Source organism: Saimiri boliviensis, chromosome 14, assembly GCF_048565385.1.
Source record: "Saimiri boliviensis isolate mSaiBol1 chromosome 14, mSaiBol1.pri, whole genome shotgun sequence".
NCBI classification, from domain to species: domain Eukaryota; kingdom Metazoa; phylum Chordata; class Mammalia; order Primates; family Cebidae; genus Saimiri; species Saimiri boliviensis.
Genome location: NC_133462.1, coordinates 76,344,515 through 76,360,932, shown reverse-complemented (window position 1 = coordinate 76,360,932; position 16,418 = coordinate 76,344,515). Strand labels below are relative to the sequence as shown.

At 50.1% G+C, this 16,418-nt stretch overlaps 1 protein-coding gene across 2 annotated transcripts in view; it reads right to left on the bottom strand.

Annotated features, from left to right (window-relative positions):
- Positions 1 to 16,418, bottom strand: part of EPHX1 (epoxide hydrolase 1) — a 41,099-nt gene that overhangs the window by 12,263 nt on the left and 12,418 nt on the right. The window contains exons 1-3 of one of the 2 annotated variants that reach the window (XM_074385278.1): positions 13,869 to 14,263; positions 10,813 to 11,000; positions 7,483 to 7,663 (exon numbers count right to left, since the gene is read on the bottom strand). In XM_074385278.1, coding sequence (XP_074241379.1) covers positions 7,483 to 7,663; positions 10,813 to 10,995 — 364 coding nt within the window. In that variant the 5' untranslated portion in view covers positions 10,996 to 11,000; positions 13,869 to 14,263. Of the gene's footprint in view, positions 1 to 7,482; positions 7,664 to 10,812; positions 11,001 to 13,868; positions 14,264 to 16,418 lie in introns of those variants that run through there. The other variant, XM_039464218.2, reaches the window with a different exon arrangement.

Genomic DNA, 16,418 nt, shown 5'->3' with positions numbered 1-16,418 from the left:
ATCAGCAACACTATTTTCCCTCTTCCCGAGCCCCGACAGCCACCCTTCTACTCTCTGCTTCTGTGAGTTTGACTATTTCAGATTCCTCATACAGGTAATCATGTGGTATTCGTCCTTCTATGCTTTTCTTATTTCACTTAGCATTATTTCCTCAGTTTATCCATGTCGTCACACATTGCAGGAATTCCTTTTTTTTTTCTTTTGTTAGAGATGAGGTCTCATTGTGTGGCCCAGGCTGAAGTGCAGTGGCACAATCACAGTTCACGTGTAGCCTCAACCTCCCAGGCTCAAGCAATCCTCCCACTTCAGCCTCCCAAGTAGCTGGGACTACACGTGGACAACACCATGTCTGGCTTAGTTTTGTGGTTTTTGTTGTTGTTGTTGTTGTTTTGGGGTACAGATTGGGTCTAGCTATGTTGCTCAGGTTGGTCTCAAACTCATGGGCTCAAGCCATCCTCCCACCTTGGCCTCTCAAAGTGCTGGGATTACTGGTGTGAGCCACCATGCCCAGCCAGGATTTCTTCTTTTTATTTTTGAGGCACAGTCTCGCTGTTGTCTCCCAGGCTGGAGAGCAGTGGCGCAATCTCGGCTCACTGCAATCTCCATCTCCCAGGTTCAAGTGATTCTCCTGCCTCAGCCTCCTGGATAGCAGGGAATACAGGTGTGTGTCACCATGCCTGGCTAATTTTTTATATTTTTAGTAGAGATGGGGTTTCACCATGTTAGCCAGGATGGTCTTTATCTCTGGACTTCATGATCCACCTGCCTGGGCCTGGGCCTCGGCCTCCCAAAGTGCTGGGATTACAGGCATGAGCCACTGCGCCTGGCCAATTTCCTTTTTTTTAAAAGCCTGGATAATACTGGTATCTACACACAATAAAATATTAGCCAGATTTCTTTAGTTTTACCCCTAATTGTCCATTTTCTGCTCCAGGATCCCACGCAGGGCCCACACTCTGCTGAGTTGCCATGTCTCTTTAGACCCTTCTTGACTGTGACAGTTGAAACTTTTAAAAAAGACTTAGAGAACATAACTTTTAACAAAAATAGAACCATACATACATTCTATTTTGGAAACTCATTTTTTTTTTTTTTTTTTTTTTTGAGATGGAGTTTCGCTCTTGTTACCCAGGCTGGAATGCAATGGCGCGATCTCGGCTCACCGCAACCTCCGCCTCCTGGGTTCAGGCAATTCTCCTGCCTCAGCCTCCTGAGTAGCTGGGATTACAGGCACGCACCACCATGCCCAGCTAGTTTTTTGTATGTTTAGTAGAGACGGGGTTTCACCATGTTGACCAGGATGGTCTCGATCTCTCGACCTCGTGATCCACCTGCCTCGGCCTCCCAAAGTGCTGGGATTACAGGCTTGAGCCACCGCGCCCGGCCTGGAAACTCATTTTTTTTAAACTTAACAATATATCCTGGGTGTCCTTCTATGCTGCTAAATGTACTCCTATTCTAAAGTTTATTTTAGTAGGTGATGTTATCTCCCTTGGAACACACTGCATGATGTGAGATTCCTTTTAATTCATATTCTACCACATTGTCTTTTGAGTTTTAAATTAGAGAAAAAATACACAACCACACTTGCGGACGCACAGGCTCTCCTGGGACGCACGAGTAAAACACAGCTGCCACTGGCCGGCTTGGAGGCAAGAGGGAGCTGCTTCTCACTGTATTCCCTTGTGTGCTTTTTACATTTTAGATATTTGAATTTTTTTTTTTTTTTTTTTTTAGACGGAGTTTTGCTCTTGTTACCCAGGCTGGAGTGCAATGGCGCGATCTCGGCTCACTTCAACCTCCGCCTCCTGGGTTCAAGCAATTCTCCTGCCTCAGCCTCCTGAGTAGCTGGGATTACAGGCATGTGCCATCATGCCCAGCTATTTTTAGTAGAGACGGGGTTTCACCATGTTGACCAGGATGGTCTCGACCTCTTGACCTCGTGATCCACCCGCCTCGGCCTCCCAAAGTGCTGGGATTACAGGCTTGAGCCACCGCACCCGGCTAGATATTTGAATTTTTTAAATGAAGCCTTCTTAAAAATAGAGAGAGGGTCTCGCTGTTACCTATGCTGGCCTCAAATGCCTGGCCTCCTCCTGCCTCAGCCTCCCAAAGTGTTGGGATTACAGGCATGAGCCACCACGCCTGGTCAGGACTTTTTTTTTTTGAGAGGGAGTTTAACTCTTGTTACCCAGGCTGGAGAGCAATGGCATGATCTGAGCTCACTGTAACCTCCGTCTCCTGGGTTCAAGCAATTCTCCTGCCTCAGCATCCTGAGTAGCTGGGACTACAGGTATGCACCATGCCCGGCTAATTTTTGTATTTTAGTCGAGACGGGGTTTCACCATGGTGGCCAGGATGGTCTCAATCTCCTGACCTCATGATCCACCCACCTCAGCCTCCCAAAGTGCTCGGATTACAGGCTTGGGCCACTGTACCCAGCTAAGATATATATTTTTAAAAGCCCATAGCTCATAGTTTGCCTCATGGGTCCCCATTTCCCTTTGTGGGAGGAAATACTCTCTTTGACTTTCCCTATAGGTCTGGCACCCATAGGACGCTCCAAGACAGGGCTGCTGGGTCAGCACTCCGGAGCTGAGAAGGGCTCAGGACGGTGGCACTGGGCTTGGAGGGGGTGGGCGTGGGGTGGGGACCGGGTGTCAGGGCCGAGGGTAAAGGAAAAAGGGACAGGCAGGGAGTCTGGAGACCTGGTGCCTCAGACAGTTCCCTTCTCCCTGGATGTGACGGGGTTGGGCTTTCCCAGAAGTCTCGTACCCCTGAAAGCCCTCAGACACTGGGACAGAGCCTGGTCTCCTGTGGTGGGAGCCCCAGGACATGGGTTAGATCTGGAAGCTCAGCACGGAATGAGCAGGGAAGTGGCAGGGTCAGGGAGGCTGAGCAGAGAGGCCAGTCTGGATGGGGACAGAACACTGCGGTGGGTGTTGGAGGCTGGGCTGTGAGCAGCCAGGAGTGCAGGGGTCAGTGCAGTGACAGAGGACGCCGAAAAGTCCACTGTGAGAGAGAAGAGAGAGGAGGACTTGGACCAACCCCAGCCTGGGGAGCCCAGGAATTCAGGGGAATACTGAAGGTTTGTGGGGCCCGCAGACCAGAAGCTACCCACTCAGCACTGTGGGAGGATGGTTGGAGAATGCAGGCACCCAGGCCCAAACCACATGGACCAAGGCCAAGAACAGGCCTCCAGCCCTGGGCAGTGTGCCAGCACCACACATGGGTAAGTCCACGATGAACTCAATGCTGGAAACTGGCTCTTCTGGAGCAGTTGTACCCAAGGGAGGTTTTGCACAGTAAACACCAAATGTCGTCTGGGTGTGGTAGCTCACGCCTGTAATCTCGATACTTTGGGAGGCCAAGGTGGAAGGATTGCTTGAGCCCAGGAGTCTGAGATCAGCCTGGGCAACATGGTAAACCTAGTCTCTAGTAAAAACGTTAAAAAAAAAAAAAAATTAGCTGAGTGTAGTGGTGCATACCTGTGGTCCCAGCTACTTGGGAGGCTGAGGTGGGAGGATTGCTTGAGCTCAGGAGGTTGAGGCTGCCGTGAACTATGATTACACCACTGCACTCCAGCCTGGGTGACATAGTAAGGCCCTGTCTCTAAAAAAACATGCAGTGTCCTGAAGAACCCTGAGAGGGTCCAGTGGGGTAAGGCTTGCAGCTGCCAGGAAGAAAAGGGCCCTTTACTGCCTGCTGCCTCTGGGCCTTTGAACATGCTGTCCCTGCTTTCTTGGACCACCTTCCCCACACACCTGGCAAAGTCCCCCTCATTTCAGCTTAGATGCCACCTCCTTCAGGAAGCCTTCCCAAACATCCAAAGGCAGACTGTGGGACTCATGAAGCTCCCAGAGCCTCCTCCCTCATAGCACTGCCACTGTGTGCCGTAATTGCCCCTGAAGAGCCTGTGAGCTGTGAAGGAGGGACCCTGTCCTCCCCATGCGTCCCCAGCCCCAGCAGAATGCCTGGGTACAGCAGGCGCCCTGTCAATTTCTGCTGGACAGACCCTGAAGAGCCGGGGCAACATGGGGATCCAAGTCAAACTCAAAGAAGCCAGGCAATTTCATGCCAGGGATCCAAACAGGAACCTCTGGTCATTGCACACAGCAATTTGGCTGGGAGGAAGTGGCTGGGATCCTCTTGTTAGGCTCGTAACAGAAGATATCAAAATCCCATAAAGAATACAGCAACATTCAGGGAGAGTCCAAATTTGATCCAAAAACTCATTCCAGATTTTATTTTTATTTTTATTTTTTCGTGTTCTTGGATGAGCCCAGGAAGCGTTCAAGCTCCAGGACACACCGTTGGGATTCGACTTCACTTTTCTCTTGCTTGCCCTCCCTCAGGCCTGGCCTCCTTGCACCAGGAGAATAAGGATGTTTGCTGCCCAGGCACCTCCGAGACAAGGTTTCCATCCATCCTTCCTTTCTCTCTCCTTTTTTAAAAGATGGGGTCTTGATCTGTCACCCATGCAGTGGTGCACTCATAGCTCACTGCAGCCTTGAATGCCTGGGCTCAAGTGATCCTCCTGCCTCAGCCTCCTGAGTAGAGCTGGGACTACAGGCACATGCCACCACACCCAGTTAATATTGTATCATTTCAGTTTCCTTTTTTAGGAACTTTATCTGGCTGACCAACATCTCTTTCATATACTTTGACTAATTCCTAGAATTTTAATAAATTAAAATCTTAACTGTTCCTTGAAAAGGCTAAATTATCTTAAACATTAAAAATAAGATTCCCATCGTGCACAATTTCCTCAATATAAAAAATTAACAGGCTGGGCACAGTGGTGCTCGCCTATAGTACCCGCTATTCAGGAGGCCTGAGGCAAGAGGATTGCTTGAGCCCAGGAGTTCGAGGCTGTGGTGAGCCATGATCACAGCTGTGAATAGCCACTGCTCTCCAGCCTGGGCAACACAGCGAGACCTTGTCTCTTGAAAAGATTAATTGTACTGCAACCCACAGAGTGTGAGAAAACATTTGCAAATGTCATATAAGAGATTTTATTCAGAATATATAGAGAACTTCTGAAACCTAACAGAAAAAACCAAAATGGACAAAAGACACGTACAGACATTTCTTCAAAGAAATGATAAAGAATCTAATTAAGTACTGCACGAAAAAACACTCAACATCAGTACATTAGGAAAATGCAACTCAAAGCCAAAATGTAGTACGACTTTATACCCATTAGGATGGCCCTTACCGAAAAAAAGAAAAGAAAAAAAATACTGGTAAGGATTTGGAGAAATTGGGATTCTCAAGCATTGTTGGTGGGAAGGTAAAAGGTGCAGCCACGGTGAGACACAGTGCGGTGGTTCCTCAGAAAATTCAGCACAGAATTACCATAGGATGCAGCAAGGCCGCTTCTGGATACAGATCCAAAAGAATTGAGAGTGGAATCTTTTTTTTTTTTCTTTCTTTTTTTTTATATGGAGCCCAGGCTAGATAGAGTACAGTGGTATGATCTTAGTTCATTGCAACCTTTGCCTCTCAGTTTCAAGCGATTCTCCTGCCTCAGCCTCCTATGTAGCTGGGATTACAGGCGCCCGCCACCACACCCAGCTAATTTTTGCATTTTTAGTAGAGACAGGGTTTCACCATGTTGGCCAGGCTGGTCTTCAACTCCTGGCCTCAGGTGATCCACCGGCCTCAGCCTCCCAAAGTGCTGGATTAGAGGCGTGAGCCACTGTGCCCAGCCGAGAGCAGAGTCTGGAAGAGACATTTGTACGCCCATGTTCACAGCAGCCTGAGTCACAACTGCCAAAGGTAGAAGCAACCCAAGGGTCCCTCGATAGACAATGGATAAGCCAAATGTGGCTCACCCATACAACGGAATATTCTTCAGCCAAAAGAAGGAAGGCCATTCTGACACATGCTACAACGCGGATGAACATCAGAGCTGAGGACAGTATCCTTAGTCAAATAAGCTATAAACATAAAAAGACAAACACTGTATAATTCCATTTCTATCTGCTCCTTAAGAGTAGTCAGATTCATAGAGACAGAAAGAAGAGTGGTGGTCGCCCAGGGCTAGGGGAGGGAAGAACGGGGAGTTAGCATTGAATAATTACAGAGTTTCAGTCTGGGAAGATGAAAAAGTTCCGAAGATGGATGATGGTGATGGTTATATAACAATGTGAACATACTTAATGCTATTGAAATCTATCTTAAGGTGATTAAGATGGTAAATTTTATGTTATGTCCACTTGACTAAAATTAAAAATAAATAGAAATTTAAAAATTAATAGTATGGGTCTGATTTTCTTAAAAAGCATTTCCACATTTTTGTTTATTTTTGAGACAGGGTCTCACTCCAAGGCCCAGGCTAGAGTGGCACAATCTCTGCTCACTGCAACCTCTGACCCTCAGGTTCAAGCAATTCTCCTGCCTCAGCCTCCCAAGCAGCTGGGATTACAGGTGTCTGCCACCACCTAATTTTTGTATTTTTAGTAGAGACAGGGTTTCACTGTGTTGGCCAGGCTGGTTTCGAATTCCTGACTTCAGGTGATCTGCCTGCCTCAGCCACCCAAAGTGCTGGGATTATAGGTGTGAGCCACTGCACCTCGCCCATATTTAATTCTAAATCTTTTTTTTTTTTTTTTTTGAGACGGAGTTTCGCTCTTGTTACCCAGGCTGGAGTGTAATGGCGCAATCTCGGCTCACCACAACCTCCGCCTCCTGGGTTCAGGCAATTCTCCTGCCTCAGCCTCCTGAGTAGCTGGGATTACAGGCACGCGCCACCATGCCCAGCTAATTTTTTGTATTTTTAGTGGAGACGGGGTTTCACCATGTTGACGAGGATGGTCTCGATCTCTTGACCTTGTGATCCACCCGCCTCAGCCTCCCAAAGTGCTGGGATTACAGGCGTGAGCCACCGCGCCCGGCAATTCTAAATCTTTCTGGGGTTAGAAAAATGCTTTTTCACTAAGGAAACTATTACTTCATCCCAATAATCCTGGAGTTACCTTCCCAAGAAAATTCTGAAAGATACCTTCCCTTCCTGGTGACATTGTGTGACAACCTGTGATACAGCTGATACATGAGGCTTAGAGATACAGACAGACAGGACAGCGTTTCATAGGATCTTGACTGATGGGATGAGCATCGTTGAACAGTCATGACATCATGGACTCCAAAACTCCAAGAATGGGTTGAGCTGCCCAGGGCCCTGCCCAGGGATAAATTATTTCCATCCTTCTTCTCAAAGATTGCCACATCATTGGACTGGAAGCTGTATTTCTTTGGTTTTTAAATTACATATATGTATTCCTGCCTAGCTCTAAAGATGGAAAGATTTGTTGTGACTGCAGTATTTTTGCATTTAGTTAGGTTACAATTTATAAGTACATCGCAGTGACCTGTAATTTGGTTCTGAATCTCCCCAACTTTACCTGACTCTAAGTCATTGTGCAAGAAGGCTGTTCTCATGACACACATCCCTCTGTGGCTGGCGTTTTGCAAACGTACCTTCAATCTTGGTCTTGAAGTGAGGATATCTGTTGAGAATCTCCACCTGCTTCTTCCAGTCAAATTCATTCCGCCAGTAGGAGATGACTTTCTTCAGATAGTTGGAGTTGAAGCCATAGTGGAAGCAGCTGTCCTCCAAAGCTGGGGTGAAACGGAACTTATCGATCCTCTGGTGTAAGTCCTAGAGCAAAATGTGGGACCCCAAGGAGAGAGGGATGGATAGGGCAGAACACAAGAGAAAAGTTTGTTTCCAGAAAACACAGCAAACCCTGCAGCCACAAGACACTGCACTATGGTAGCGGCAAAGCAGTTGCCCATAGCACTGGCTAGTCCCAAAGCAGATGTGTTCTTCTCTTCTTCCTTCTTCACTGCAGACTTTGCATTTTTTTCTTTCTTTCTTTCTTTCTTTCTTTCTTTTTTTTTGGAGACAGGGTGTCACTCCGTTGCCTAGGCTGGAGTACAGTGGTGCAATCTCAGCTCACTGCAAACTCCACCTCCCAGGTTCAAGCAATTTGTGCCTCAGCTTCCAGATTAGCTGGGATTACAGGCTGCACTATCATACTTAGCTAATTTTTGCATTTTTAGTAGAAATGCAGTTTTGCCATGTTGGCTAAGCTGGTCTCTAACTCCTGGCTTCAAGTGATCTGTCTGGCTTGGCCTCCCAAAGTGGTGGGATTACAGGCACGAGCCACTGAGCTGAGCTCATCTTTTATTCTTTAAGTATATAAACAATATTCGTGTTTAATTTGCCCAGGCTCCTCTATAGCAGGAGTTGGCAAGCTTTTTCTGTAAAGGGACAGGTAGTAAATATTTTAGCCTTTGCAGGCTGCAATGATTTTACTGTCTTCCTAGCGTGAAAGCAGCCACAGCCAATGCACAGATGAATAGGAGTGGTGCATTCCAATAAAACTTTATTTATGGACACTGAAATCTGACTCCCATATAACATTCACATGTCACAAACTATTCTTCTAATTTTTTCCCGTTTTTTAAAGAGGTAAGCACTATTCTTGGCACGGGGCTGTGCAAAAACAGGTACAGGCTACATTTGGTCTATGGGCCATGGTTTGCTGACCTGTGATACATAACATTGAATGATACATTATAACTCAGTTGGGATAAAAAATTAGACCAGTCCCAGCGCGGTGGCTAACACCTGTAATCCCAGCACTTTGGGAGACCGAGGCGGGTGGATCACTTGAAGTCAGGAGTTCAAGACCAGCCTGGACAAGATGGTGAAACCCCATCTCTACTAAAAATACAGAAATTATCTGGGTGTGGTGGCGCATGACTGTAGTCCCAGCTACTCGGGAGGTTGAGGTGGGAGGACCGCTTGAGTCCAGCAGTTCTGGGCTGTAGTGCGCTATGCCAATCGGGTGTCCACACTAAGTTCTGCATCAATATGGTGACCTCCCGGGAGCGGGGGACTAGCAGGTTGCCTAAGGAGGGGTGAACTGACCGAGGTCGGAAATGGAGCAGGTCAAAACTCCAGTGCTGATCAGTAGTGGGATCGCACCTCTGAATAGCCACTGCACTCCAGCCTGGGCAACATAGTGAGACCTGTCTCAAATAAAAAATCAACCGGGCATGGTGGCGGGTACCTGTAATCCCACCTACTCAGGAGGCTGAGGCAGAAGAATCGCTTGAACCTGGGAGGCTGAGGTGCCAGTGAGCCAAGATCTGCACTTCCAGCCTGGGTGACAGAGCAAGACCCTGTCTCCAAAAAAAAAAAAAAAGAAAAAGAAAACCGAAAAACAAAAATTGCACTCCAAGAGATTGGGTGCAAGTCTCATGGGCAAGTCTCATCAGGCTAAAAGACCAGCCCCAGCAGGAGGAAGTTCACGTCGGCTCGTGGAGCCTCTCAAGTGTCACCATTCCCAGGCTTGTTCCCAAGTGCTTTAGTTACTCCCAAACAGATTTTAGGAATCTTAGACTCCTTTAGGAGGCTGATTCCCTAAAGGAGTTTTCCTCAGGGCTCAGCCTCAGCCTTAAATAGCAAGGCTGCTACAAGTGAGTCCCACCCAGCCAGCCTCAGCCTGGTTTCTCCTGGGTTTAGCCAGCTTCTGCTTTTTCAATCCCCTCCTCCTTGGAACTCTCAGGACTTTGTATCCATGCTTGTTGTGATGCTTATCCTTATTCATCTTTTTTTTTTTCCTGAAACAAGAGTTTTGCTCTTGTCGCCCAGGCTGGAGTGCATTGGTGTGATCTCAGCTCACTGCAGCCTCCGTCTCCTGGGTTCAAGTGATTCTCTTGCCTCAGCCTCCGGAGTAGGTGGGATTATTATAGATGCCCGCCACCATGCTGGCTAATTTTTTGTATTTTTAGTAGAGATGGGGTTTCACCATGTTGGCCAGGCTGGTCTTGAACTCCTGACCTCAGGTGATCCACCCGTCTTGGCCTCCCAAAGTGCTGGGATTACAGGCATGAGCCACCGCACCAGGCCCATCCTTATTCATTGTTTAGTCCACTTTTCTTTGTGCACATTCCTTTTCTCATCCACTGGACTGTATACTGTTGGACAGAAGGGGCTCTCTCTTTTCCCAAGCACTCAGTGGGCCTGCACACAGTAGGTGCTCGAAATCCACAGAATGAAAGAAAGGACTGGCAGGGCTATGCCAGGCCTGCCTACCCTCCTGATCCCCACGCAAGCCTTGCTCCTCTCCAGGGCTGCATTCTCAGGTCACCCCACCTGCCCCGTCAGCTCCTTCCTTTCTCTATCCCTGTGCAGAGGAGGGGCAGCAGCTTCGGGGTTAGACCTGACTTTAAATTCTTCCACTTGTTAGCTAGGCCACCTTGAACCAGCTGCTTTCTACCCCTGAGCTTCAGTTTCTGCAGCTGCAGGAGGGGAACAACGGTCCTCACCCCGCAGGATCTCCGCAGGGACCGAATGCGACCAGGATAGGCTGATACAAGATAGGCCTAACCAGCGCCATCCCTGCCTTCTCAGTGCTTCCCGCCCCTGCCCCACCCCCAAAGGGAACCTGCTCACTTTTCCCACAACCCCACTCCTAAAGCTTCAGGCGGCACAGAGGAGGCGATGACGGTTGCTTTCTGTGACTTTCGATGCAGGTAACTGGGTCTGCTGGTACCCCCTCCCCTGACTGAGCTGCTGGGCCTGGGGTAGCGAAGGGACAAGAGAAGTGGGAGGGCTGGGCACACCTCTCCAAAGCAACGTGCACCTGGCCAGCAGGGGAAGAGCACATGAAACACACTCCCAAGTGGGATGGACCACTCCCAAGCTCCTGTCCCTTCCTGCCTCTGGCCTGAGACCCAACCCCAGTCTCCGAACCCTCCCCACTGCCCAGCCCGGCCTGGCCCAAGGTGCCTTACGTGGATCTCCTCATCTGACGTTTCCACCTTGAAAGGGCAGATGCTCTCGTCCTCCCTGGCTGCCGGCCTCGTGCCCGGCCCCCACCACCCATCTTCGAGTGGCAAAGTTTCCTCTTTGTCCCAGGACATGAACCAGTAGATGGCAAAGCCCAGCACTGAGGTGAGGATGATTTCTAGCCACATGGCTCCTGCAAGACCAGGGGAAGGCCATCGGCAAGAGAGCCCGGCCAGCCTGGCCCGACAGCCCAGAGACTCCGATTCCCACCAGCAGGCTCTTTCCTGCTGCACTCCAACCCCATCCCTGATTTTATTTACATTTGACCTAAGTGTATACATATACATGAGATATAGAAAAGTGGGAAAACAACAGACCATGAGACAAATCACCCACAATCCTACTCAGTTTGGAAATTGTTCATCATCCTGGGAAAATAAGAGCCTGGGCTGGCTTCTGCATGGCCCTGGGTAGGGGGTTTTGGGAGCTGCATTTCTTGAGGCCGCATGTTTTTTGCCTGACTGTAAAGGCTCTGTCCGTGCCCTCTGGCCTCCCTCACTCAGGGGAGAGGAACGCCTTTCCTGAGTGGTGGCCCATGGCCCCTGCTCTGTCCCTCTTGGAGAGGGGCTTGTCCTCAGGGAAGACAGAATAATGGGGAGGCCTGAGTGCTGGGAGAGTAAGTTCAAATTGGGGTGGGGGGCACTGTAGGAAGCCCAGCCATGGCCACACATCTTAGCTGCGTGTGTAAGAGCTTTACTAAAACATAATTCATATACCGCACAATTCGCCTGTTTAAAGTGTGCGCTCTACTGGTTTTTAGGAGGTTCACAGCCATGTGCAACCAGTCAACTGTAGAACATTTTCATCAGCACAAAGAAACTCCACAGCCCTCAGCTATGGCTCCTTACTGCCCCGCTCCACGCTAGGTCCTAAGCAGCCTCTAAGCTACTTTCTGTGTCCACAGAGTTGCCTATTACATTTCATATCAACTCAGTTGTGTTTTAATCCCCATTTGTCTGACTCCAGTTTCTGTTTTGCTCAGAAGGGGAAGAAAGCTTAGTCTTGGCAAAGCACTATCGGGCAGATACCAGGCCAGCATTGTTATCTAGTTCCTCATCTTCCTCATTCCCAGGGAAGTAACCCACAGGCTGTTCTTGTTCAGAGTAACCTGCATGAATATGTGGGCCGTCCTCATGCCTGAGTTAGAGGAGGTTGTGCCGGATGCGGTGCAGGTAGGACCCAGGCGGAGGAGAAAGCATCGTATCTTAGACGAGGCCCCCACAAGACCACCCCTGAAGCAGCACCCCTGACTCTGTCTTGGAAACCCAAGGCATGAGCTGGTCCCTGCTGGGAACCCCACCACTTTCATGGCCTCCACTGGCTACACGTCACATGTCTGGGACTCTGCTGGGGGGTTGCAGGGGACCTGGGGTTTGCTCCTGTCAAGAGCTGCCCCTCTAAACCCACAATTGGGCCACTGGGGGTTGTTGTAAGAAATACTTGTCCACAGTGGTCCAGAGATAGAGCTCTAAACAGAAATCCACCCAGGGCGATGGCTCTCACCTTATTCCTGAAGTTTGGTGGGAAATCTAATCAGGAAAATTGGCCTAGCACCCCCCAGCTCCCCATTTCTGTCAATGATCCCAGTAATCTCCCAGTTTCTACCCTCAGGCACTGGAGTCATCTCTGATTCTGTCCCCACACCCCATCGCCAAGTCCTGATGCCATCAGATTCAGCCCCCTCTGTGCCTAGACCCCTCCTCTGGACCAGAGCCCTTATCACCCCACATGTGATTATCGAGACAGCTTTCAAGAGAGGAACCTCCACCCCCATCTCTCATAGTCAACAGCACACTTCTTAGAACTCACTACAGCCTTCCTCCTGGGACCATGCCCAGGTGTCCACCCTTGAACTTCCAATACATATCCCTCTGTGGGTTGTGAAACTCCGAAGTGCCTCAAGGTCTCACTGATCAACATTTACTCAGTCCACCACGTGCCAGGGGCAGGCCTTCGCCATCCCTGATGGAGACGCAGGGGATGTGTTGACGCATGTTCCATGTCCAGCCAAGCCAGGCTGTGCCTTTCATTCCTTTTTTTTTTTTTTTTTTTCTTGAGACAGAGTCTCAGAGAGTACAGTGGTGCGATCTCAGCTCACTGCAACTTCTGCCTCTAGGTTCAAGAAATGCTTGTGCCTCAGCCTCCTGAGTAGCTGTGATGACAGGTGCGCACCACCAGCTCCTGCTAATTTTTGTATTTTTAGTAGAGGTGGGATTTCATCATGTTGGCCAGGCTGGTCTCAAACTCCTGACCTCAGGTGATCTGCCCACTCAGTCTCCCGAAGTGCAGGGATTACAGGCATGAGCCACTGCGCCCGGCCCTATGGCTTTCATCTTTCAATCCCAAGGAGCAACAGTGCCTGGGTCCCAAGTACCCTCTATATGTCAGCTGATCAGACGGGCAGCTGGGACCAGCACTCCCACAATAAAAGCAAGGCAGGGAATAGCTGGAAATGAATTCCTCTGATTTTAAGGAATTCAGAAAAGAAAACACATGCATCAGCTTCTTTCATTTCCAGAAAGACCTTATGTCTCTGCCAGGAAATCCTGCCCTTTAAGAAGACGGGGAAATGTCAGCTACGAGCCCCTGCGGTATGGAAAGCAGGACTAGGGGTTAGGAGCTGGGACACACACGGAGAGTGTGTGGGAGGCAGCGGAGGGCAGAGAGCAGAACCCCCAGCAGCAGGAACAACTGAGCACACTTCACAGGGCCTCCAGATCCCACCACAATAAAACACAGTTTGGGAAGGCAGGGCTGTGCCCGTCCTGGTCACTGTCTTGACCCCCAGTGCCCAGGCCCGGTCACTGCCTTGACCCCCAGTGCCCAGGCCCAGTCACTGCCTCAGCACAATGACGAGCTCCACCAATGCTTGTGCCCACTGCATAAGCACTAGAACCTAGTAAGACACACTTTGCACGATGTTGCCAAGGAGGCTGCAAGCATAATGAACAATAAAGAGGGCTCACCCTCCCCAGTCAGCTTTACAAACCATGCTCCTTACCTGAACTTCAGCACAGAGGCAGTTCTGTCACTTCCCTCTAGGATATAAATGTGCAACTTTCCCTTTTCTGGGCAGAAAGATTCCAGTGCTTTTCCCTGTCCACCCGGGCTCCGCGTTCTCACCCTCTGATCACTTCTTGGGAAGGAGAGCGGTGGAGCTCTGCACCTGGCAATGCTCTAGGGGCCTGTGGGCAAGGCAGGGCAGGGTGCAGGCCTTTTGACAATTGCACAGTCCTGCCGACTCAGCCGGTCTCATGCGTGCACAGCGTGGTTATCTCCCCTGGACTTCACATAGCAAACTGAACCACGCTGACCCCAGAGATAAGTGCTGAAATGATCAGCACTTGAGTCCCATCTAAAAGAAGGGAATCTGGGACAAGGGGCATTGTGATGGCCCCCACCAGCACTGCCCCGGGTATCACCCAGGAAGAGGAGGGCAAAGTGACAGATTCAAGGAGAAATCTTGATCTGTTACATTCTAATTAAGATAACAAGAATATGAGTACTTGACTCAAGGATGGTGCCTTACAGCCTCTGATGTCAGGTTACAAACAGCCTCTACTGCCGGGTATGGCCACCTAGTCACAGCCCTTTATTTAATAGCAGGTATTTAATGCACCAAAGAAAGGCTAATCTAGCCTGGTGTGACAGCAGGTGTCGACTGTGTGTGGATGGATTTTCAACACCACTGCCACCTTGGGTTCCGGTATGAACAGTCCTTCTCCTTGCTGCAGGCAATACTCGCTTTCACCAGCCCGACCCCAAGGAACCCCCCCTGGGGAGGACACATGGACCAAAGCTCATGCCCGTGTCTGCTCTGTCAGGGAGCTGGGCAGGGAGAGTGGCGCCCTCTTGGCTCGGCCTCAAACCTTTGCTTTCCTCTTAAATAAAGCCGAAGCCCTGGCGAGGGAGCCCGGAGGCCTGAGGGCATCCTGCTGAGCACCTGGCACTCCCTAGACCCTGGTACATGTAATCCATGGTACATGCAAATCCACCCACTAAAGAGCCACAGTTCATTGAACTTGACTTTCCTTTTCACTTAAGGCAAGAATCAAGAGTAGGCAAGAGCTTTGCCCTAAATCACACTGCAGTTGTGAGGATTAGAATCTGTGGCCACAGAACTCACTCCTGGTCTGTCTGGGCACGTTGCATCCCCGCCTCTCCTTCTTGTTCCCTCTCAGCACCTGTTTGCACCCTTGAGCCTTCAGGCCAGAAGGGACTCCCAGAGCACAGACCAGCCACAACTGCATGGGAGCCACAGACGTCTCCCAGGCCTGCACAGCTTTTCTCAAAAAATGTAATAAGGCTTTTTCTGGTCCCAGTCGCAGAAGCAGGATGACAAAGGGAACGTCATCGAAGTGTCGTAAGAAGACACACACGTTGTGCCGCTGCTGTGGCTCTAAGGCCTACCACCTTTAGAAGTTGACCTGCAGCAAATGTGGCTACCCTGCCAAGGGCAAGAGAAAGTAACGAGTGCCAAAGCTAAAAGACGAAATACCACCAGGACTGGTCGAATGAGGCACCTAAAAATGTGTACCGCAGATTGAGGCATGGATTCCGTGAAGGAACAACACGTAAACCCAAGAGGGCAGCTGTTGCAGCATCCAGCTCATCTGAAGAATTTCACCGATTAGTCACACAATAAATGTTCTGGTTTTAAAAATACAAAAAAAAAAAAAAAAAAAATGTAATAACAAGAAACAACATCCTCCCCTTCCTGGTGGGTCAGCCAGCCCTGGGAAGGAGTTGGTTGGGGGGAGGGGGTCTTAGAGTCTGATCAATCAGAGTCCAGGCACCCAATCTCTAGCGGCCTGACCCCGCCCACGTGCTCTGCAGCTACCAGCGTGGGAGACCCGCAGATGTCCACCGCCCAGGCAGGGAGGGTCTTCCTAGGGAGTGCCAGGCGCCCAGCAGGATGCCCTCAGGCCTCCGGGCTCCCTTGCCAGGGCTGCGGCTTTATTTGGAGTAAGAGGAAAGCAAAGGTTTGAGGCTGAGTCAAAAGGGCGCCACTCTGCCTGCCCAGCTCCCCGGCAGAGCAGACACGGGCGTGGAGGCTTGGTGACTCCCTCCAACCTCCCCAGGGTGGGCTCCTTGGGGTCGGGCTGGTGAAATCGAACATCGCCCACAGCAAGGAGGAGGACTGTTCATGTGGGAACCTCAGACGGCAGCAGGCCTGGGGTGGGCTGGAGAGGGGGTGGCACTAGGCAGATGATAGAGGCCTCCCCTCCCTCTCATGGCCACCAGGCACTCAGAAGACGAGCAGGGCTGCATCAGCCCTACATTCACAGGGTGGGCCAGTCAATAAGTCACAGCCACGGAGCATGGAAGCTGGAGAGGAACGCAGCAGCCTCGAGTCCAAACCCCTGCTGCGCGGCTGGGGAAACTGGAGGCCGAGAAATGACTGAGTCTGGGGAAGTGTGGTGGCCAACTTGGGTGATGCCACTTAAGGAGCCAGCCTGTCTTTGTCGGAGATTTCCCATCCCGTAGCTCCCCCAAATCAGCAACTCTGACAACCTTTGACTTTAGAAATGAAAACATACTGGAGGTTACA